The sequence below is a fragment of the Spodoptera frugiperda genome, chromosome 29 (genome assembly GCF_023101765.2).
Source record: "Spodoptera frugiperda isolate SF20-4 chromosome 29, AGI-APGP_CSIRO_Sfru_2.0, whole genome shotgun sequence".
NCBI classification, from domain to species: domain Eukaryota; kingdom Metazoa; phylum Arthropoda; class Insecta; order Lepidoptera; family Noctuidae; genus Spodoptera; species Spodoptera frugiperda.
This window is the reverse complement of record NC_064240.1, coordinates 2,888,137-2,912,637: the sequence shown is the minus strand read 5'-3', so window position 1 is coordinate 2,912,637 and position 24,501 is coordinate 2,888,137. Positions and strand designations below refer to the sequence as shown.

The 24,501-nt window shown below is 37.8% G+C and overlaps 2 protein-coding genes across 17 annotated transcripts in view; both read right to left on the bottom strand.

Moving 5' to 3' along the window:
* Nucleotides 1-166: 166 nt before the first annotated feature.
* On the bottom strand, nt 167-15,158 carry LOC118268203 (cytosolic carboxypeptidase-like protein 5). Of its 11 annotated transcripts, XM_050706196.1 has the most exons (20): nt 14,640-15,157; nt 13,935-14,086; nt 13,551-13,676; nt 12,747-12,957; nt 12,273-12,394; nt 11,077-11,348; nt 10,613-10,706; nt 9,856-10,056; nt 7,604-7,854; nt 7,097-7,238; nt 6,648-6,731; nt 6,245-6,346; nt 5,602-5,751; nt 4,731-4,908; nt 4,315-4,453; nt 3,676-3,901; nt 3,090-3,146; nt 2,284-2,421; nt 2,111-2,148; nt 1,826-1,937 (listed from the first exon to the last, which is right to left on the bottom strand). In XM_050706196.1, exons 1-19 carry the CDS (start codon nt 14,740-14,742, stop codon nt 2,143-2,145), a joined length of 2,754 nt encoding a protein of 917 aa, XP_050562153.1. In that variant the 5' UTR covers nt 14,743-15,157; the 3' UTR covers nt 1,826-1,937; nt 2,111-2,142. The 11 variants fall into 11 exon arrangements, with proteins under 11 accessions (XP_050562148.1, XP_050562149.1, XP_035438464.2 ...); XM_050706191.1 differs by lacking the exon at nt 2,111-2,148 and having other exon boundaries at nt 167-1,937; nt 14,640-15,158; XM_050706192.1 differs by lacking the exon at nt 2,111-2,148 and having other exon boundaries at nt 167-1,937; nt 3,691-3,901; nt 14,640-15,158.
* A 3,043-nt stretch (nt 15,159-18,201) lies between these two features.
* Nucleotides 18,202-24,501, bottom strand: part of LOC118268147 (uncharacterized) — a 96,052-nt gene continuing 89,752 nt past the window's right edge. For 3 of the 6 annotated variants that reach the window (XM_035582460.2, XM_050706428.1, XM_050706426.1), the window contains exons 2-7: nt 23,777-23,973; nt 22,734-22,862; nt 20,603-20,722; nt 19,628-19,790; nt 19,139-19,267; nt 18,202-18,984 (exon numbers count right to left, since the gene is read on the bottom strand). In XM_035582460.2, coding sequence (XP_035438353.1) covers nt 18,744-18,984; nt 19,139-19,267; nt 19,628-19,790; nt 20,603-20,722; nt 22,734-22,862; nt 23,777-23,973 — 979 coding nt within the window. In that variant the 3' untranslated portion in view covers nt 18,202-18,743. Of the gene's footprint in view, nt 18,985-19,138; nt 19,268-19,627; nt 19,806-20,602; nt 20,723-22,733; nt 22,863-23,776; nt 23,974-24,501 lie in introns of all 6 variants that reach the window. The other 3 variants (XM_035582458.2, XM_035582461.2, XM_035582459.2) reach the window with 1 other exon arrangement.

Below are 24,501 nucleotides of genomic sequence, written 5' to 3'. Positions count from 1 at the left end.
AAATTTATAGGATGTAAGCAGGCAAGTGCAAGTCCCTTGGACCTGAATGCTATTATAACTTTGTTGGCTATATTAAAATATAATGATACTAGCCAGGGTTTATTATAAATAGTGGATACTCATCCACAGGGTGTCAGGATTGGGTGTATAAAACGAAAACACTAGCTTGTGAGAACATTGTATGTTATTTAACCATATATTAATATTTCAGATAAATAAATAGTTACTGTTTTAAAATATACACACTACGCATTTCTACCGTAAACACTTTATTTTAATAAGAACTTAGAATTTCATGTAGGTCACGTATTTATATAAAACTCGTGGTACATTATATTTTATATAAAATTATTGCACTAGTAGACGCAACGACCGCCCCATGGAGGCGGCCGCCACCTTACACCATGTGTGTACACAAGTTATGTTAGTAATACATACATTATTTTCTAAAAAAACCCTTTATATAAACCAAGTAGCTGTATTATATCACACAAACACTTTGTTTCTGTTCCTAATTCCAATTTCCAATTTTTTTAAAGCTTAACACAATCATTTTACAAGCCACGGGTACAGAAATATTTCTGATCGAATAGATATGAGCACTGTTCGAAACCAGCTTCTTGCTAAAATTCATAAATGAGATCAATAGTACATTATACAATATTAGCACATCTTGAAAACATTGCTCCATGAGCATCTAACTCACTACGGTTGGTATAATCTTTACAATTCGCCGCAAACAATAAAATAATTTGTCTTCATATAACCTTATAGTAAATCTACATTTCCGATAAATAAATATTTCAATCTATCTCAATAAGGACTGTAAAACATTATACAGACTTTGAATTTTAAACAAGAAAATTGACATAAAACATTATGCTAGAGAACACAAAAATTTAGTTCTTTCAGTCAACATAATCACGAGATACGGAAAGTTATTATAGCAACGAAAATTTAAGTTACAAGACAACACTAGCCCAGTTAGTTCTCTCATGCCATTAAAAATATTCCTACAAATAATAACAGTAAAATAAAATATAGAGGAGTTATAAGTAGTATAACAATAATTGTCGAAACTCGCACGAAGCACGAGCGGTAAGTCGTGATGGGAAACGATATTAATCCTAAACAATATTAGCGACGATACCTTAACTAGACCCAGAGTAAGAGATAAGATCACACAAGATTTTTAATGGCATAAGTTACCGCGATGGCGCCCCACACAAAGTTACCGCCGACGCGAGGAACGGTCAGTTGTGTAGGCGTCGGCAGTGGCGGCGGGGCGGGCGCTACATGGCCTGCTTGAGGCGGATCTTCTTGAGGTGCGGCGGCGGCGCGGGCGCGGGGAAGGGGCGGCGCTTGGCGGGCAGCGCCAGGCCGTCGGCCGCGCCCAGCGCCGTGCCGCCCGCCACGTCCTCCCACGTGCCGGCCAGCAGCTCGTCCGACGAGGACGACGCCAGCGCGCGGCTGCGCGTGGACGAGCCGCGCACGGAGCGCGAGTAGCTGCGCTTGCTGAGCTTGCCCGACACGATGGAGGCGCGCGGGCTCTCCGTGTCGTCCGCCGAGCGACGGCTCGCCTTCGCCTTCACGACGCCACCCACCGCGGTCTTGCTCGAGTTCGGTTTCCGGATGGCTAGAATATTCCTTCGTTTGGTGGACAATGTTTTGGGTTTGGGTTCATTTTCGCTCAAGTATCTGGTCCGGGAGGTGGTCTTGACGGGCTCGTTCTTCTTGCTGAACTTCATGCCGAGGTTCATGATGTCGTGCCCGGACCGCGGCGCCAGTACCGGCGGGCTCCGCTTGCGCTCGGAGTCAGTCTTGGCCCCGACGTACGTGTTCTCCTTGCGCTCCTCGGTGACCTTGCCCTTGGAGCGCGCGTACAGCGGCACGCGCGGCGGGGACGTGGTCTTAGGCCGGAGCCGTGACATCGTGAGCTAGAACAGACACCCAGTGTTACACATGAGGTGCTAGTTGACCCCTTACAACACTAAATGATAACATTAATTCTATGTAAACCCCACTCCGTGACCTGATTATGTACAATCTAGTGTTATGTTAAATGATCGTATTGACAGCACACTTCCACTCCCACAATTAATGTTCTTACCGCGACTATATAACGCTTGTCGTGTTTAGTAGTTAACACTGAAAATTAAAGACGTCGTGTTACCAACAGAGAAAAGTATCGAAGCGTGTTTAACTTGTTCAGGAAACAATGTAAAGAAAATGATGAAACGATGATGTTAGTCTGGTTGTTGACAAGCCGACATAGTAACAAACCTGTGGCCGCATGGTCCTGGTGTGAGCCCGCAGCCACTCCCTGACGGCGGAGAGGTTCCGGTGCTCGGAGCATGGGATGCGGGAGTTGGGATGCTGCCCCGTCAGGTCCAGGATCGACGCGCCCAGGGACCGTCCCACCTACACACATTCATTGTATATGAGACACTGCACAATGGTTTGTGAGTAATTGTTTATTTATTTACTTAGAAATGTTCAATTTGTGCTAAATTATATTGCCGTTGCCAGCCGTATTCGTCCCACTGCAGGACCGAGACCTCTCTACTTGATTGTAGGTAATCTATGTAACTATAATAGTTCAATCCTTCTCGACAAGTTGAGATTATTTGTGGGAACATATTGGGATCTGAACGACGAGAAAGTTTTGAATGAGTGCATGGGATGCCATAGCAACCATCATATTTAGTGATGGCAGTCGGTGCCAAGTGCAATGAACTCCAGTAGTGAGGTGTGCACGCCTCGTAACTATTCAACATTTATAAGTTACTTTAGTATGGGAATTGTAACTTCAAGAATTCACGACATAATTTACTTACATTACGTACTCGTTGTATTAATTTAAACCTTTGAATTCGTTTCATCAAATACAAAAATAAGTGCTTTATAAGCCACAGCAAGTGTAAAATATCTGGAGATTTTTGAAGAGGTATCTTACAAAGCATCATGTTCTAGGAAGCGGGACTAAGCTACATCAAGCAGTACCTGTCTAATGAATGATTACCTACTATGTTGATATAATAGTTTACGTATACAATGTGTACTAGCATTATACAAGGTTCCAAACAAACCTCGCCGGGAGCTATCTCTTCGAAAACCTCCAGATTCTTTTGGCGATAGTGTTTTACCTGAAACGTGTTCATTTTCTGAGGACCGTATTAATATACTGTTTCGCCTTCGTTAATGGGTAACGGAGAATAATACGAAAAGGGGAAAGGAAAAAACCATACATTGAGATTATAAAGTTAGTTTCAGAAGATAATAAAAATGTATATTTAAAATGCTCTAAAATAGGTCTATCGCACGGATTAAAGTTTCCTGCAAAATCTAATCTAAACTTCAATATTACGATGACACTAAGAAATGCAATAAATCGACACTGTGAGCGATCGGCTGGAACTGAACATTGTTAGTCACGAACTTACAAATAAGTCAGAACACACATTATTTATAATGTTTAATTTGTTTACCTTAACAACCATATTCTAGGAACAACCCTTTTTTGAAATTATACATTGCCTTACATGTTAGAACACATGAAAGTAATAGTTTCAAAAATAGTATTTGTTCTAGAATATGGCCGGTTACTGAAATCATCCGCAGTGCCGATGGGATGACGTGGACGATGTAGGGGTGCAGTGCTGGTGGCGCACAAACCTGGAAGGGGTTTACCTCTTCGAAGATGTGCGGCGTGTACTTGGGGGGGAGGGGGGCGGCGGAGGGCGCGGGCCCGGCCCCCGCCTCGCGCACGGGCGGCGGCAGCACGTTGACGAGGCGGCCCGTGTTGTAGTTGCACTCCAGCGTGTACGACCGGACCAGCCCCGTCGCCTTGAACACCGCCACGCGGCCCGAGCCCTCGCGGGACATGCCGTCGCGACGGTCCCTGGAGTGGGTGCATCAATATTTATCATTTCCCAAACATTTATCAAGGACACGCTACGGATAATACTGCACTTTTATACAGAATACACTGCAGTTTTATGGCAAGGTGTGTAGCGTGCATAAAATAGATTTTTTCTGTACATTACAACAATTACTCTTCTGAAAACCATATCAAAATTGGTTCAACCATTCGCGAGATAATAGAGGTCAAACTGAAAACCTTCTTCTTCTTTTTAGAATTCGATTAATAAAACTATCTAACTCAAAGCATTTATTTCATGTAATTAAACCACTATTTCAACATCATCATCAGCCTATGTGTATTTGGATTGGCGATTGGAGAGGCCTATGTACAGCAGTGGACGTGAAGAGGCTGATGATCAAACCACTTAAAAGAATAAATAAAGTACTCACTTGAGGTACATATTCCGCTCAGTAAAGTTGCAGGAAGAGAAATGGAAGTGCAGGTTGTTCATGGACATGATGCGCGGCAGTAGCATGCACTCCACGCAGCTCTCCAGGTCGTCGAAGTGGTTGCCGTACATGAATATGCCTGGAGACAACATTTCGAAATTAATAAAAATGATTATAATGACGTTTTCAATAAGTATTCGTAAGCATTCAGACTGCTATTTATGATAATTTAAATCTTAACTTATACTATTTTATTTAGAGAGTGTGTCAATGAATAATTGAATGAATGAATAAATGAGACTTAAGTGAAAGTAAACAAAAAAAAGTAATTATTAACTTCAACATTCCATTTTACGCTTTTGTTGGTCGACATCAAGAGGCATTAGGTGAAAGTAACCAAAATGTATAGAACCAACCTTTTTTAGAAGCATGTCCATGTAAGTCTATGTACAAGTAGAGGCCGGACTCGACCTCCTTGGGCTTGGCCACAGCATTGCTATTGCTACTCGCCGTGGTATTGCTAGGTATCGGCGCACCTTTCTTCTTGCCAGCTTTCGTTGCTGGGGACTTCGCCTTCTCTTCTTTTGGCGAAGGCTGCAATAACATTATCTTATGTTTATGTTCCCGACAGGGTCCATAATTGTGACTAATTACTGTATTTTCCAACACCTGTGTCCATTACGGATGCAATAAATACTTGAAAAAAATGTTCTGTCCTAGTGGCCTAGAGGTTTAAGACATGACACGAGAAGCGTGCGCTTATGAAGGTGAAACCTGACAAGTACGAATGTGACGTTTTCCGAGTTATACTATGTACTTTCTAAGATTATTTAGACACCACTGACAGGTGAAGGTAAACTTCGTGAGGAAACCTGGACGTATAATTTGTAATTATAAGTTTGAAATCTCCAACCCGCATCGTGTAACCGTGGTGATTAATGCTTAAAACCTTTTCCGTGTGAGAAGAGGCTGTTGCTCAGCAGTAGGTACTTATAGACTGTTGATGATGACAATGATTTGTTTTTATTGTTTCTGCATCATGTCTGGTACTCAATAAATTGTATTTCCTTAATACGTTAACAGCCACGTAAGGTCACCGGTGACCTACGTTAGTGGAGAATTTGCCTTCAACAGTTTTCTGATTGCAGTTAAAGGCTTATCAATGTGAGAAGAGGCTTTTGCCGAGCAGTGGGCGCTTATAGGCTGTTGATGACGATGATTTGTTTTTATTGTTTCTACATAATGCCTGGTATCGAATAAATTGTATTTTCTTAGTTTCCAACTTACATTAACAGGCACGAGCAGTACGTCCCCGGTGCCGGTGAGTTTCTCGCTGGATTGTGATTCAGTGCGCGGGTCGGCGCTGTCCGCGGCCGACACCGCCACGCTGGTCGTGGACACCACGCTGCAGACCTTCTGCAACAATACACAACACATCTAATACACTAATTACATCTGCGTGGACGGTTTGGCATGAATGAGCTGCGACCGAAGTGATACCACGGGCTCACAGAAATTGGCGTGAGACAACGCTTGCGTTGTGTTTCGCCGTGTGAGTTAGCAGGTTTAATCCTCCTGCATCCATTATTCCCAAATTGCCAGTTACTAAAAGACCGCCAAGTGACGTTTAACTCATTTAGTGTTGCGGTTGTCCAGCGGTGGCGCGGCGCCGATTGCTTACGAACAGAATCAGGTGACCGTCAGAAGTTTGCATCCCTATCCCATAAAAAATAAATATGAGAAAAAGAGGTTTTAGGTATGGATTCAGGCCTCTAATTGAGTAATCTGGAAGTTATTGGCTGATATGTTGACGATGTTGTATCTGAAGTTAATACATCGATCATGTTGCGTATCTACAAACTCGTCACCATATTACTTCAAGACTCAAGAGAGACTTTGGTAAAGTTCACGTAACAAGAATAGTACTCACAATTTCCTCATTGGAGTCCGTAATCACGTATCGTTTGAAGCAGTTGGTGCAGAAGTGTATGTTCTCTTCCTTGAGTACAGGCGAGGAGGACGCGTCCGAGTCCTGGGAAGTTAAAGAGATCTTTAAATAAAAAATAAACGAAAACATCTTTAAAAAAATATTAGTCCTTTTTTGACATTTTTGCTTCTAACTGTGGCAGTCAAAAGCACAGAGACATTTATTTATTACTTAAACTATTCTTTAGTAACGATTTTGTATCGAAAACAATTGCTAAGGACTAGGTAAAGTCACCATTACCTAAATGAGTTTAAGTTCGGCGGTAAATGGCCTAAACGAAATACTAATAAGTAAGTACTACATTCTCAACGAAATTATTTTCATTAAAAATCAATACAAATAATACCTTCTTCGATTGCTCGTCAACTTGTTGTCTCTGATGTTCTCTGTATTCGTCTATAGTATGATAGGTAAGGTGGTCTTGTCGATTCTGGATCGGGAAAGGAATAAGGATGAAGATTATAAGATAAGGGAATTTTTAAGATGCAGGAAATGGAGATAAAAGTAATAGCATAGGAAAAATTGTATTTTCGTCAATGAGTAACCTAAACTAAACCTTATCTTAAATAGTACCATAAACTATAAAACAAGACTATTTTTGCCCTGGCAGAAAGTTTTATTCCTAACTGTTGAATACCACATCACTTAAAAACCAGACAGCACAAAATTATAACCTTATTTTTGAACACGTAAAGTATAGCGTATTCCTTAACCTTAAAACAAAACCAGATAAACAACAAATTTAAACCTTATTTTAAAGTAATAAAGTACAAATTTCCTTAACATGGCACTCACCAGCGTGACGTTATACCCAGGTACCATGCCAGTGATGCCAGGCATCGTGTCCTCGAGCTTGGACACCGCCAGGCGACAGTCCTGGCACCAGCCCATCTTCACGCTCGACTGCCGAGAGTCTTTGCTGCCTATTGCACTGTCCCTGAAATAATAATGAAATAGTTATTTATTTCTGTAAGCTGACTACAAAAAACACTTTTAAAAAACATTTTTACTTCTCAACATGTTAATGGTATTTACGTTGTGTATTGTTAATAAAGAATCATGTTAATAATCTATTAATGGCTAAAATCAATAACCGAACTCAATCTAACCTTGTCTATATACCAAAATTCATCAAAATCTGTTCAGTAATTTAGGCGTGATTGACAGACAAACATCTAAACATCCCAACAAAAAACTTTCACACTAATTCATACATATGAATTAACTACCCAACTAAAAAAACTTAAAAGAAGTACACTTTATTTACACTTAACATTTATTAAGGATTAAAATATAACATACCCAGTGACAGAAGTATTGGACTCCATGAGTAAACTGATGCTATTCTTGAGGGTATCACGGAGAGGCCGCAGTGGGTTGGAGCCATGGAAGTTGAGTTCCTCACTGGTGCTCAAGTGGACCGTGGATCCCAAACATGTTCGTAGCATGTTGTCGTTCAGCAGTGAGGGCGTGTCTTCCAAGTTGGAATTTGATGGTTTTGAGGACGTGTCGCTCGTCTGTGAAGGCTGCTCTTGGAGTTTCATGTCGTATACCTGTTGTAGGATAAACGAGTTATTTAGTTCATGCTTACTGGGAATTTCAATAACCGATATCAATCCAAAATCTTTAGATTAAGGTATGTAGATTTTTTACATTAGTTCTATAGAATCTCAAAAATAAAGATCGATCCAAAGATTAAGTTATTGAAATTGTCAGTTGATCTATAGAATTTAGACTGCGATCTCCAACTTGCTGTAGAGACGGCCTATAAATAGTCCAGCAGTGGACACATGTGGGCTGTTACTATGGATGATCATGATGACAAAGCTAATCTATGAGTGAGCTCCGAACTTTTATCTTTGAGCCTTTTAACGACGTCAATTCCTTTCTTCTGTCCAAAATAACAAGACTGCGTAATAAAGGATAAAAGTTATGTTATAAAGTAGGGACCAATTTTCATAATCATCATACCGAGTGCAAATAATTTATTTTCACCACAAAGTTAATATGAAAATGAAAGACAAAATGTGACGCGATTGGTTTTTAATTAATTCATAAATAACGGGGATATGAAAGCTTTCGATATAATCCGCTTTAGCGACGGTTCGGTGCTTGTTTTCGAAATTAATTCGATAAGCCACACGACGGATTAATTTATAAACTTTTTACGGATCACTGCATAAATTAATCCAAGAGTAAATGCTGCAATCTCTTTATAATATGTGTTGTTGAATCCAAGATTGATATTGTTTTAATGTTTTTGTTTTAGAGGTCTAGTATAAAAGACTTAGGTAATAGAATCTCAGATTTTGTTCTCAGCTCGAGGGCTTTTTTTTAAGGAGGGAAAATCATCCAGTGACGTCTCCAGTTTCGCAAACAAGCATAAATAATGTCATGACCATGTTTATGGTAAACTGTTTTACAACGTGAAAATGGTCACGGATAAAAAATAAAATATATTAGTGTAATAGATATTAAAATGTTTGTCTTAATGTGATAGACAACTATATTTTTGGTTTATTTAAGTAGCTACTAAGCACATTAAGTAAGTACAAGATTTGTAACTGAAAACAACAGAGTATACTGGAAGTAATATTAATGTCACCATAGTTAGGATTAGTGAGCGCGGCGCACGCGAACTAAACAGTAATTGGATTTTTACAGGCGACTCTGCAAGAAGGTAATATTTCTTAGTTTTGTCAAATGAGGTCAATGTCTATTAACGTAAACTTTAGAACTTCGGGTATTTTTCTTTTATGTTTTTAAAGATATAAAACTTTTGTTTTGTCTGAAGCAGGTTTTCGTGCTTTGTTTACACCCTTTTCACACAGCAGTCCAGTTTTGCAGGATTCAGTATAAAGCTATACTAGACTGCCGTATGAACATGGTTGCATCCTGTTTTTTTACCATTCCGACATTGTTTGTAAAAGATCGCTAATACTAGATAGGCGTACCTTTAATTTTAACAGTATTTTGTACTTTTTATGATATTGGTGTACAGTCTACATAGTTATTTGGTATGCAGGTACAAAAATAAAGATTGACTCAGAACTGTGAATGTACAGAGTACAGATAGAAAGACATAAGCAATTGTTTTCATTAACGAAGCGACGCTTCCTGCGTAATTGTGAACTAGGTACGTTATGCAGAGTAGAGTCAATGTTTATTTAACTTCTTTATGTTCTCAAATTCAATTACCTGTACCGAGGTACGAATTTTTTTCACTATTGTAATCTTCAAACACAACCTTCCATTAAAGCTGAGGCAGATCATTTTAGAACACCTTATATATGACTGCCTTGGGTTCGATTCCCGGGTCGGGCAAAGTATTACTGGGATTTTTTCGTAACATTTCTTAATACTAGCACGGAATCTGGAAATGTGTCCAGTATAGGGCTATAGGCTCACCCCCTATTACATGGGCTATATAACACAAATGGTGAAGAGTGGGTGTACATTGTATAGCGGCATTAAGTGTGCATCTTTGCCTATCCTTTCGGGGATCAAAGGCGTGACGTTGCGTTACCTTATATTATGCATATGTTAGTACTAACCTGTTCAGCCAAATGAGCTGCCTCTCCACTGAGCGACTTGAACTCCTTCTTGGAGTTGTCGGAGGAGGTGGAAGGAGCCTTGATGGTGGTGGAAGACCTCTGATTAGGCATCGGCTTCGACGGTTTCTCCCTCTTGTAGTAATCACCGCCTTTGTAAGGCTGTGGGTTATTGCTGCCTTTCTTCTTCTTTGTGTCTATCACCTGGTTAGAAAGAGATAGATAAATGTATAGAAGCTATGTACTTTATGTACTGTGACTTGTGATCTTAGTAAAAAAAGGCTAACTTTACATGATAGTAAGTGTACTATCATGTAAAGTTATTTAATTTGATGTGTATACAGTGGTATACACATCAAATTAGGTTACACATGGAGTTATGTATAACCAGTGTTAACTGACTGTTCAATGTGCTGAAAGAGCATATAAAGAGAATACAAACGTGCTTATTGTCATAAGTTGTTTTTATCACATCTCTCAGTCACATATGCTATTTGTACGGCATTGTCACATTTCCTTTGAGGTGACAGTTCGCATGTTTTTAATAGCCCAACTAAAATTAAAGTATTATGAAAACCTTTGTTATAAAATTACAAACTATTACTATATAACTACAAAGACATCAGTTACTCAAGAACCCAATTATTACAAGTTTGACTTACCGAAACACGACCGTCTAATAAAAATATGTTTCGAATACTTCTTTGGTATAAATAATGAGAGTACCTAATTAGGTAATTATTTGACTGTGTGTGGGTACCTCGGAACTCTCGCTGATGTTCTGTATACTCCGCGAGGTGTAACTCTTGCTTTCGTCCATTAAGTCTTCCTTTTCAGTGCCGTAGTGGTAGTACCTTTGTAAATGCAATACATTTATTATTTACTAGCTTTCCGAAACTCAATCATAACGAATTATATCTTTAAGAATCAAATCGCATGGTGAAATGAAATTACCTTCAGAAGTTTCTGAGTTTTTGCGAATGGTAAATAAATATTTCTTGTAAACAACAATATTATAAAGATTATTTTATTATTTATCAATGATTACTTAATGAAGATTTTGAAGCTTATGTATGTTGAGAATTCTATCATGCACTCGCACCAGATAAAGGTGCAAACTTTTTGTTTCGATACTTAACAAATGTATGGAATATTATGACAAAAGATGTAACAATGAGATCCTTCTTTTTATTCCAAGTTAGTTAAAATTCAAGTTCAACTTACCTTATCAAAGCTCGGGAAGCATACACAGTAGGATGCAGGGCTAATGAGGGGTTCAAATACACCCTGTTCAGGTTGACGCCCCTGGTGTCAGTCCGGTAGTGACCCCGAGCGACCCCATCAGGGTTGAGGAAGGGGATCATTTTGAAAACGTAGATTTTTCGCAACTGGATCGCTATGGGGTCATTTCTTGTGAGTAGAAGGTTGAGGAATCCATTGAACACGAAGCTCGAAGGAGTTTCTCCTGGATGTACCCGAGCTGATATGAAGATCACCTGTGAGAAGAGAGAGAAGTCAAAGTCAACAATCAATCACCATCATTCACACTGCCTACCTCTGGCCGTAGTAGGTAGGTAGTAAGTCCGGAGCTGCGGACTACCTAGCGGCTTTACCGGGGCTCCGGCTCGAAAAGCAGGAGAAGGAACGAGGTGGTTTTTAGTCAGTAAGAGTCTGACACTCCCTCTCACCTCGCCCAAGGCGGGAGAAGTTATTGGATGATTTTCCCCCTCAAAAAAAAGGTAGGTAGTAAGTCAGCGATGGTGAGAGGGGATTGCATCGATTCTCGCGTTAAGGCAAATAATTTATTCCCTATAAACCATAAATATTGGTACTTTTGAAATGTCAACAAAGAAAGAAAGAAATAAACAATAGTCTGTCAATTTGTCCGTCAGTGAAGCTATTTATCGGTATTTTAGACTCATTTATTTGAACCAGACAATTTATGATCCTCTATCTAGATGGCGTGCGACGAAACCGCTTCAATTTATTGTTATTTCTCGTCATTATAGTCTGTCAACGTCGTATTTTTATTCCATAATAATCATATTTTTGAGATTTTGACAGGAGACTGTTTATTCGATCGTGTTATTTATGTATTATAACGAACTTTGTGACTAATAAAAATAGCAACTTATTCCTTAGTACATCCCGACAAAATCGGTCTAGCCATTCTACAGATTATTAGTCTAGACAAACTGACAGATAGACAGACAAAAATTGTTAAACATGCTTTGGTGTATGTATCGTATTTCAATATTACAAATATATATTTCTTATATCTATTTATATTTCTCTTTCACCTTTTTCCAATCTCCTGCTTGTATGTGCATATTATTATGTTCCTTAAAAACCAGCCTACAATATACTAGCCTACTACAGCTAACATTATTACAATAAGGTTGTAAATGGGATGCACATACCTTTTTATTGAGGAACTTGTGTGGTCTCTCCTGGTTGTCTGGAAACAGGTTCTTTAGCCGCTCCTCTCTCTCTGATGTTATCCCGTGGTGCGACGTGATCGTTAAAAGATCTACACGCCGCCCTGTAACAATGAAAAATGCACTTTAAGTAAGACGTAATTAGGGTTTGAGATTATGTGATAAATATAATTGACTTTACTGGTTTGAAATTATTAGTAGGAATATAAGAATAGATCTTTGGTATTTGATGCTTCGGCTTGATCGAAGTGATATTATGCTCACAGAAAATAAGCGTGAAACAACGCTTACGTTGAGTTTCGCCTTTTGAAGTTATTGGTGGCTCAATCCTTCCCTCCATCCCCGTTCCTCAAATCTCTGACCCCGAACGTATTTTTAACTCCTCTTGACTTACAGGTTAGCTCGTTGGGCACCCTATCCCATAACAAAGAAGGTTTAGTGAATAAACGACCTTACCTTCTAAAGAATAAATCAGACATTCTCTAACGTAGTAGATGTCGTCTGGTGACTGCGGCGGCGGCAGAGGCAGCATCTTCAAGTCAATGGAGTTGAGAGCTATCTGCAGCTCAGCGAACGAGAACGGGTACGTGAACGCGAAGAATGTGGTCGCCTTCAGGTTCTCTGATGTTCTGTACTTGAAGCTCAGCGTGAATGTATTGTCGTCCGTCTGGAATAAAGGGCTTGAATGAGTAACTTCTATGGCAGATAGGTTATACAAAATACATTCTACATAATTAAAATTTCCTTGGTACACATACATAGTGGCTATTCGTGGCCACACATTATGAAACAGGCAGTCTCCACGGAGGAATAAAAAAATACATTGAAGCAGATGTATTATTAAGAATTTTGAGCTTTATTACAAAAGCATAAGATTGAAAATCAATTAAAGAACCAAAGACATAGGAACTGCAGCCCAGATCTAAGACACAATGTATTTTTATTATGTCCATTATGGTAGACAAGATGTTAATGCCATTTTCTTTAATTCTTTCGTACTTAGAAACTCTATTTACTCATAAATTGTTTTGATGTAGCTTAATATTTTAGACGAACTTTTTAGGTTCTCAATAAAAAAGGTTTTATTTGGAAAATATGCATGCACTGGACTGAAAATCCAATCCAATGAGTTTTATCCAACTGCTCTTCTATTTTAATTAATATTTGAAACTAAGTTACTATGTAACCTTTTCTCTAAAATATATTTATTCTACCTAATTCACAATTTGACATTACAAAAGAGAGTACAAAACTACTCACCGAGTGTACAGGACGATCCCTGATCCTCTCCCACTGAGGCTTGCCTGGCAGTGTGCGTGTCACCGGCGCCATACCCTGGTTGTACATCTTGCCTTGCTTGTTCAGGTTTATAAGATTTAACCGCACCTGTTCACACAATTTCAAACTTAATAGGTACTACAAACATGGAAGTATTATTCAATAATGTTGTTTTATAAATGCTATTACTATAACTAACATTTGCTACAAAGGACAAGATTAAACAATATTTTGTCTTAAATTATTTATTAAATTCTTATTAGAATCAAAATTGATCAGTGACGAAACTAACAAGAATTATAACATCCAACTTATTATACAAAGGTATATTTAGTACTATAAAGATTAATTTGAAATATGGATTACCAGTACTCCCGCTTCACTGGCCTGCACACCGAAGTAGAACCAGGTGCGATTCCCATTCTCAAACTCAGTGCCCGCACAGTCGGGCCGAGTCCACAAGTTGAATTCATAGTCAGGTGTTTCAGTTAAATTTGTTTTTGGGTTCACAGACGAAGCTGCGAAATAAATACTCCAGATTAATCTTCAAACAAAGGTTTTGATATTTAGGTAGGTGTTTATATTTATCTAAAACTGCATGGAAGAAATAATATTTCATTTTATACAGAAAATATTCAATATTTGGCATCAGTATATAATTAGTTAGGTAAGTATAATAAATCTTGGAAAAAAAATATAAGAAAAAGGTGTGGATTAGTTTTTGTTTCTACAGATTTTCTGTTCATAATGAACTTGTAATAATATTTCAATATATTATAACTGGTTTGTTATGGGGCTATGAGAAGCATGTTTACTAGAATATTCCAGTTGATTAAATTAACTTTCATTGCTGTGCTGTCACCACAGCACCTTATCTGTGTCAAGTAAATATTGAATAACTTGGTGCATCTCGGCACGCATAAATGTTTCAAATGTCCTCAAATCTATTTCGAGCACTCGACAATAACAAAAAGTCAATGAAAAGGGCATTATATTGGCAACAACTACCAAAATTATTGCATGCCTTCGCGACTCTGCGATTTTACGTCAATTTACTAAATATCCACTTACCTATTAGCTCCGTAGGCACCCTTTCTACATGACCGAGATTTCCAGAGTCAAAATTATGAATAAAATAAAATCCACCGCACTCTATAATATTGTTTTGATCCATAACTAAAATATTGCAGCGGACTACATTATACAAAAATCACAGTCGCCAATGTTGTAAGCCGCTGGGTACACATTTACTTTAACAATTTGTCCATTGAAACAAAGATCGAATATTCATGTTTTTGATAATTTCAAAATGACACTAAAAAACGGAGGCTGCACTGTTTTTCTAAACAAAATTATGTAATTTTGTTGACATCGATTGACGGATAACAGCTGATTTGTTTTATTAGAGATCTTTTTAAATTTTTAAAGTGTTTAAAACCAGTTGGAATATTCAATTTTTAGTTAATAAATACGGATTTTTTTATGGCAGGTTTTAATTATTTTCTCGATTGCTAAAATTGCTATCACTTGATATTTGGAAAGACACATGCCACTATGAGATTTGATTCAAGATGGCCGACATATAACTCGCTGGCGCTGTTCGACTTGCGTACAAGGACATTGTAAAATGCCAGGGTAAAAAAAGATTCTTATTAGAAAATATTTTCAAAAAATATTTTTAAGTCACATTCATTCAAGCTATGGGTAAGATATATGAATAGATTTCTTTTTTTTTTAGTTTTTTATACATGAAGCTTATCATTATCTTATCATGTTCCAGTTCTAAATCAGTGAAGTGAATCTAACTAGATACCAACTAGATACTAACTTCTTAACTGCCTACCTATTATTAAACAGTATGCAGTTTTCTGATTGCCGATTTAAAAAAAAATATCACTAAAGTGAGAGAAATAAGGCTTTGGTCATTCAGGTAAATTCTGAAAATTATCTTTATGGCAATACAGGAAAGCTGGGTGTTTCCGTTCGGTCCAGATATTTAGGTCATACTATTACGCACCAAACCAGCTTTTGTTATAAGCAGATTTATCATAGGCTTACAATAGTTAATATTTTTGACTGCACGGTTGGCGCTGGCTCGGAAGGGACGCTAGTTGCTGTGTAATGTCGTGGGTTCGATTCCCGCACTGAACTTTGTGTAATCCACAAATTATTATTCCGGGTCTAGGTGTGATGGGTATATGAATTGTTGTAGAATATAGTTTACAAAATTGTTAATGCATCTACAACATAGGACAAAATCATAATGTAGGGGCCAGCATTAAAAAATAACTAGATTTATTTGTAAGATCATTTATAATTAAATAATTTCATGCTCTTTCAATCTATTTGGAGAACACAATATTTAGTAAAAATAAAAATCCATGCGATCCGAAATAAAAGGGCGAGTCTTTACGAATCCAAATATTTAAATTATATTGCTACTGTGTCTTTCGTGGTCCTGGCCGCTCTCCTTGTTATAGACAGTAGGTAGGTACGTACTCTATAATTATACTTAAGTACCTACCTGTCAAATACAATACCTGCTTGACAAATTAGGTAAACTAAAAATACCTAGCTAACCTCAACCCATGACTTCTCGTAGAACAGTGGCCCTAGGTAGACTAAGTAAAATTAATTCTTCGATATTTCTTAATTATTTCCACGGCTTCATCACAGAAAACAGTACCTATCACTCAATACTTTTGTCGTGTTTTGCCGTATGAGTGAGGAGCAGGAGGCTCAATTCTCAAATCTGTGACTTTCCAAAAGGCTGATGTACCTAGGTATCTACCTGCGTTTCATGTACAGGCAAATGGCAGTTCGCAGCAACCTACTATCCTAAACTTGCTTTATTTATTAAATAATTACAATATTCAGTTCACCGACAGCTACCGAAGTGTTAATGTTATATCTAGCACTACTATGCGTCCAACATTATTATTGAAACTTTTACCAGTAAACTCAACTTGTTGTGAATTAGTGGTTTCCGTGAGTGAACTCACATCCAACAAGTAACAGGCTACCTCTGAACCATACAGTTGGCAACGCACTTGTAACTTCTCTGATGTTGCGGGTGCCCATGAGTGACGCTAATTGCTTACTATCAGGGGATCCGTCTATTAGTTTGTGTATTCAGTTCTTTAGGGAATGGTAATATACACTCCTGGGAATGTAATAATTAAAAATAATGAATGACTAGGTGCGTTGAACTTTTATTGTTGAGTTTAGTTTGTAGGGAGCAGGGCGTTTGGAAAGTAGCATCTAAAATAAAAAAATAATACAACACTTTCTCATTTTTAACTCAAATTTGTATTTTCATTTCATCCTTACATTTATAACAATATTAAATAAGCTTATTTTAAGTATACAATACAATATTATAATAGATTATTTAGGCGTGGCACTTACCTACAGATTATAAAAAAATTACACTCCATAAAATTTCGAATAACTTGGCCAATAAATGCCTCCATCACATAACTTAGGTATATCTTGATACAGTACCTATGTACTAGTACTGTCTAAATTATAACGTGGACTACGTTTACCTACTAACATCCTTGTTTACTATACAATTGTCTTTTCTGAGCATAATTAATTAATTTACTGTGAAAACAAATGACCATACGAGACACATGGACGCGACGAACTTCATTTTGGCATCTTTCTTTTGGCTCATACACCAAAATAATGATTTATGATTCAATAAAAAGTGTTAGGTATATACAAAATGATCTCTAATTATCACGATGACCGTAGAAATATCTTTTTAATGTAAATTATACTTCCATTTTCTACGGCCGCAGCGCGGTGCGGTTACTTTTGTTTTTATAAATGTCAAAAGAATGATACAAATTATATTAAAAAAAAACAATATATCACAATCGGAACTATAATCTAGGGCACGTGTTTTGTATGTACTCTTATATAATATATACTTACTTACACTAGTATTACGTGTAAACGAATGTAATGGACAATTTCCTACAAATATTATATTAATATATAAGGAACGGTAATCCTACTGAGCCAATACATTTCCTCTACCGCGTACATTTATATAAGGTATATTAATTACACCAACAAAATATAAGATAGAACGATACGACTAGAATGCCGACATATGAGCATTAGGATAACCATTAGATCGCCTTACATACGTGATACTCGCCTTGTTCACTTGCCTCCATTATCTTTAACATTTTTCCACGTCTTAGTAAAAATTACAACCAACTTAGGTATAAATTATAATATTTTCTCGTGCAGTTGATAAAGCACGTATTCAACAATACTTGTTGGACCAATTGAATCTGACGATGAATGATACAATGCTGTAACGTACCAGACAATTCATTGTTGTTACTTCAGCTTGGTACGGTGTTACACAAGGCTTTTAGTATCACATAAATAAGGCTATTTTAACCTAACATGCATAACTAATGTAAAAATGTAAAACGAACGAAATGCTCTGCTCGGTTCAGTTCGAAATAAATGGAAGCAAAAATAATAAAAATCAACATTTCTATTTAACATTTCACCATTTATAACATTTGACATAGACATTCTCAATCCAATCTCTCATTACAAATATATTTGGCGCAATATATTGCTGACAAAGAGTGGTTTATTTATAATAACTAATAGTAAAACTAACTAGGGTAGAACGTTCATTTTGTAGTCTTATATTTCGACTGATTTTTTTGATTACATGGTCCTTTTCAACGGCGCACGATCGCCCAGAAATGGTCACCACGCCTTAAATGTGCTTATAAACAGATTTCAAATAAATTGTATTCTATTAAAAACCTGCAAACGTAAATGCAGCGAGGATCGGTATGTGTTGTGTACTTCAGTGATCAGTTTTCGAAATGTCCAATCAAATGAGCAGTAGCGGAAGACAAATCGTGATCGTTTGAGCAGACGAAAGTTAAGAAACAATAATATTGTGATCCTTAAAATAAAACAAATTATGTACATCGATTTTATCAGGGGGCGGCCACACTAGGCGTATCGTGGCTGTCCGTGGCTCACTACAAAACAACTGTGAGCGATAAAACTAGCATTACACATATACGCCCAATTTGGTCGTCTTCGACCTCACACCATACATTTCGGGTAGCGTTCCAACTCACTGAACAATATTAATTAAAAAATTGTCTAATGTAACACGTGTCGTTAACCTTTCCCCTCGTCGGGTATCGTTATGGAAACTGTGTTGGGTCTCATTTGTTTACTGTCCGCGCTATGTACACTGGTATTGTGTGGGGCACTGCGGTGTATTTCCTCAGTGGTAGTCAATTTGCACTCAACAATACGATAATTGCACGTCGGCGAGCCGCAGTCGAAGTCCGGCCGGATTATCACTGCGTTCGGTATGTCCTCCAGACCCTTGGGCTCCTCTTTGAATGGTGGACAACTGCGGAAACAAAGTTAATGTTCAAATTCCTTTTTCTTGGTATTAGTTAAGCTACTTATTCACTTTTGATCTTCACTGTCCCATGGTCATTTAACCACAGCATACAATTTAAGTTCAGTTTGGTCTTTTACTTAAAAGTTACGTATTTCTTTACCTCAATGGTGGCGGTGTCGGCGAGCGCGATAGCGGAAAACTAGCGACCTCCCTCGATATCGCGAGGGATTTGATGGAGCCGAAGGTTTGTTCCGGACTGAGAGGAGCTCCCAGTACTGAAGCCATACCTCTGTAAGGAGAAATAAATTGTTAGAAAAAGCCATAGGTATACCCACACGACGATGATGATAAAATGTTGAGAAACGAGATGATAAAATGTTGAGAAAAGAGATGACAAAATTAAAAAGTTCATCTTCAACATATGAGATGTTGATAAGATTCAACTTCTCTGAGTTTGTTTCGGCATTTCTTCTCAGAGTAGTCGGATAGGAAATGCCGGCCTCATCTAGCTATTTGAAATATTGACGTGTAAAAGTGTTATTTTATGACCTATTTACAGAAATAAATATCATTTATCATTTATAAGTATAATGTAAACTCTTGAGGTTCGGTTCTTGAACAAATAACAAAATAAAAATATCCTACTTACACAACAGAGTCCGAGGGTACCAAGAAAGGTAACGGAGGAGGGCACGGGGCGTCAGCGCGTGCGGGCGAGGCGGGCTCCGCGGAGCGCGGGCAGCGCGCCGCCTCGCCCTCCTCCACCAGCCCCAGCCAGCTGCGCATCCAGCGCCACATGCCCGCCGGACTGCCTGCAACATCCACCACTAACTCTTACAACATTGTAAAGGAACATTATCCAGTTAACTGCATCATTAAGATTGCCTATAATGTGCACCTCTGCCTACCCCTACGAGGATTAAAGGCGTGACGATGATCATTAAGAAATTTCTGGGTTAGAAAAGCTACTTAGATAATAATGTTTTGTTTTGTAAGAGTTTACAATGAAGTTATTTGGTGTACGTAGTTTTGCATCTCTGCCTACCGTATCGGGAATAAAAGTATTATGTAGAAGTCTACCATTTTCCCGAAAAGCAACAGTTATTCGTAATTTCTCAGCTCCAACAGAAACTAGGTCAAACTTTAATCTCAATACCAAATTAGTTTTCTCAATATTTTTACGTAAAAATAACTTTATTTCCATAATAATTTTAAAAAAAAGTACTTAGTTATCTAAATACCTTTGAGTCTACTCACTGAAAACATTCTAGACTTTATTATACTAAGCTATCTATTTTCGAGCACAAATCGATAAATATTTCGGGAGTAGCTACTAACTCTATAATGCTGTCTGCTAATACCTACTTTATTGAAGACATAAATAAACAGTTCAATACGTTATCGTACATTCAGCACATCTATACTAATATTATAAAGCTGAAGAGTTTGTTTGTTTGATTGTTTGAACGCGCTAATCTCCAGAACTACTGGTCCGATTTGAATAATTCTTTTTGTGTTGAATAGTTCATTTATCGAGGAAGGCTATAAAACATCAAGCTATGACCAATAGGTGCCAAGAAGAGCGGGTGAAACCGCACGGAAGTAGCTAGTTGCTTATACTTACGAGAATATTTTCTGCTGTTCTGCGGGCTGAGTGGGTAGAAGTCGCCATGAATGGGACAGTGGAACGCCAGCCTACGCTGCCGGCGCTGGGCAGCCCGCATTAGCATGCACAGCACGATACCTGGAACAGACAATACGATCATTTATTTAGCTATTGTATAATGAATAACCGACACGTACGAAGTTCAAATGTGGTATTCAATGTTCATAGGTCCTCATATATGGCCGACATGGATTCAAATGTCTTTGTATCACGTTTTTTTCTGGGTATGAAAAGATCGGCACGTGTCATGTTATGGTAGATTGGCAAATGAATGAATAAACTGCATGTTGTATAATAAAAATGAACATCAAATTTTAAAATACTAAAATAAGGAATAGGTGTCGATCGTATTTTACACTTAGTTGCAAATTGAACTAAGTGATGTCAACTTTTAGTGCACGTGTTTCAAAACGAGATCTAGATAGATAAATTAGAAACCAAACCAGAAACAAGTATTAACTTGTATTAGAACTCGAAACGGGATATTTACCATGTTTTTCTATTTTTATGAGTTTCCGATATTTCGGCACTGTTGCAAGCGCCATGATCACAGATGAACTGTTCATGGTAAATATTCCGTTTCGAGTTCTAATACTAGTGTTAGTGACCATGTCAGTTTAATAATAAAAAGTTAATCGTCATCTAAACGTCTTGTTTCCAAACGAGGCTTAAAGGCGATCGATAACTGACATGTGACCCTTTAGGTTCGTCGCGACCTCGTCTTTGAGAGCCTCAATGAGAATGACCCTTGACAAGATAAAGCGAATCTGTGATAAAACTGTACAGCTACTAACATTAAGGGTTCCGTTTTATGGAACAATAAACTCACTTATCAAAGCTGTAGACAATGATGTTGAATGTAATAAAAGTATCCTATAATCGAATTCCTCTTTATTACATTAATTTGAATCTGAGCGGATAAAATTGAGAGATTACAGAACTTTATAAGTTTTATTTAATATCTGTGAAACCAAACAACTCATTAGCTTCGCAAAACATATTTTTAGCCTCCAATAACCTCACGAAATGTCTCGATGTCAACAGGAACATTTGCAGTGATTATTCAGTCTGCCCGTCTTCTAACGTATGACGTGCATTGATGACGTCAGCGACGCCGACGTGTAATCAAGACGAAGACATCACGTCTATTGGTCATAAGTACTAGGTATAATCACTGGTTTCCGTACATCAGGCAATTACCTTGTACTTGACACGGGAGCCCATGTTGCAAAAGTACAGCTTACTCTTGTTTTTTAAACAATTAAGTAAAATGGAGGAGGTTGCTAATTAGACCGTACCGTCTCCGACCTATTAAATACCTAATTATGCTGGATTATTCGCGGATATTTTCTTCAAAGTTCTATAAGAATAAGTTTGACGGTTTATGAAATACCCAGGCCAGTGGTTACCGATTTGGCCGATACATTTTATGTTAGGTACACACTTTCCCAAGTTATCCCTAGCAGCTATAAACAGCTTTTACTTTAATATCTGCACATGAAACGAAATGAACTAAGACCTAAGTTCTAAGAAGTTGCTAATTAACAAGGCACCGCGATTGATGGTCTTTTAACGATGTCTAACTCTCACGCGAGTCACTGAGTCGGGCTAATCAAAGTAACCTTACCTAACTTGATTTAATGTTAGTAAGGCGAGGCGATTCGCACATAAAAATAATAACTGTCACTGTTAGAATTAAAGTAAATCCTGTCTAGAAGGTGAAATAGGTAGATTGGTGATATATTACACATAGATTAAGACCTTAGAACATTAAAAGGGAGTGTGGTCGTCTGCTCATAAATTATTCGTTTTATGTGAGGACATAAATGTTACGATTTCGATCGATCGATTTCTTATTACGAGCTTTGGATGTAGAAGATGCGTGATATGAGCCTCAGATTAGCTACCTACACAGCTTTCCAATTAAATTAAATTAATAAATTCATTTCGCATTTTCTTCCTTTCTCCCCATGAGCTTATAGCAAAGATTTCTGATGCCTTTGGTGTTGATGATGTTTATATTCACCATCAGACGGCCCATAAACATTGTTGCTATCGTAAGTAGTGTTAAAAAAGAAATAGTACGTACCAGCAATGGTCATAAGAGCTCCAGCGACTATGCAGACAGGGCCCAGCACCCGCGAGTTGCCGGTGAATGCGATGCGGGCTGCGTAGTGGTCCGGCTCCTCATTCTCACCGCAACCTCGATACGAAGCCGCTGTAATATAACACCAACAAGTTGTATATAGGTATAGGTATTACATATATAGTAGGGAAATAGTTCTCTTCTACTAATATTGTCCTCACATAGTTGAAGCAATCGAAACAATGCAATGTAACCAAGAATTGTATTGTGAATCTGATTGAATAAGAGTAACCTATGGAATTTCTTGCTCGTTCTTCTTCATTGGAATCTACATTTTGGAACAAGCAAATAGCTTTACTAGAGGACTGATCGACAGACAGATATTGTTAATATTATTATATTTGCTTTGACGTTCAAAAGTCCCTTCCTGGTCTATTAATAAATAATTTTGACTAATGTTGTGAATCGGAAATAGGGAGAATTTGATAGTTGGCGCAGTACCTACTAAACCGTGGCCATCTTTATTGATTCAATTATTGTGGAGATACTTTTGTATGAGAGCGAACAGGGGCGTGGGACCCAGGTCGCACAATGGACTACAATTTTCAGTTTAAATACATTTTCTAGTTCGTTAGATACAGTTTCATAGAATCAAGTGAGCGTGGGCGATGCTCAGTAGTTCCCAATTTCGCTATAAAATCAAATAAAAACTATTCTATTTTGATTTGGATCGACCGCGGCTCCGAAGAAACGGAAATAGGAAAATTTATATCATGAAGCTTTTTGTTTTCGTCTGTTTTTCGTCTGGAATACGGAACATTTTCCTCGTATTATCTACATAATGTACAGTAATTTATTGGTAACGAGCCGCTGTATTCTATTATATGAGGTATTAACTAATATACATTGAAGTATATTAAACAGTAAGTATAATATCTACTCTATGAAATAATATTGCACAAAATCAAGAGCCTCCTAAAACTTACTAACTAATTGATTAATAATGGTTTTTGTTATTTAGGTAACTACGTAAATAAGGATCTTACCTGTTAGCACACATCCGACGAGCATGAACAGAAATCCGAATATAGGCAGTACTATTTGACAGTTGGCTGCGACCACGACGCCTGCAACCGCTAGCCCGCCTTCCACCTTCTCCACACGGAGACGAGATATGGCGGGCGGACATCTTGGCTTGCCTACTGGGGCCCGCACCAAGGGCTCGCCGGGAGGTGACGTCGTCCTGTTAACAAAGAAAAAAAAAATTAATTTACGTTCTAATTTCAAAAAGAGTGCTTTTTTATCTGTGCCCGTCTATTGATGCTCATGATTTATGATTCTATGTTTAAAACGAATAAATGCCAGTGTAGCCAAATAATGATATCTAGGTACGATGTAGTCTATGAAATACGCAACTCATTCGAAATGCAAATAACGAAATAAATCAAATTATTGTTCTGTTTCCACAACATAATTCGGAATTCAAACAAGCATAATTAATTGTAAATATAATTATTTTATCCCAGTTCCTATTTATCGTTCCACGGGTCTATTCAAACAGTTGGGGCGACAGTATAATATTCCGCCGCTAGAATTAATTATTATTTAACAAAAGCAAATATTTAGTTGGCGCGTTGAGAGTATCTAATATAATCTTGGCTCAACCTTGAAGGTTCAGCGTAGAGCAGGGTCCGTGCTATTTCTGTTACCGTCTCGTGATAATTACCACTTTCATTACACTCAGGTATTTTAACCTTTTGACCGCCAGAGC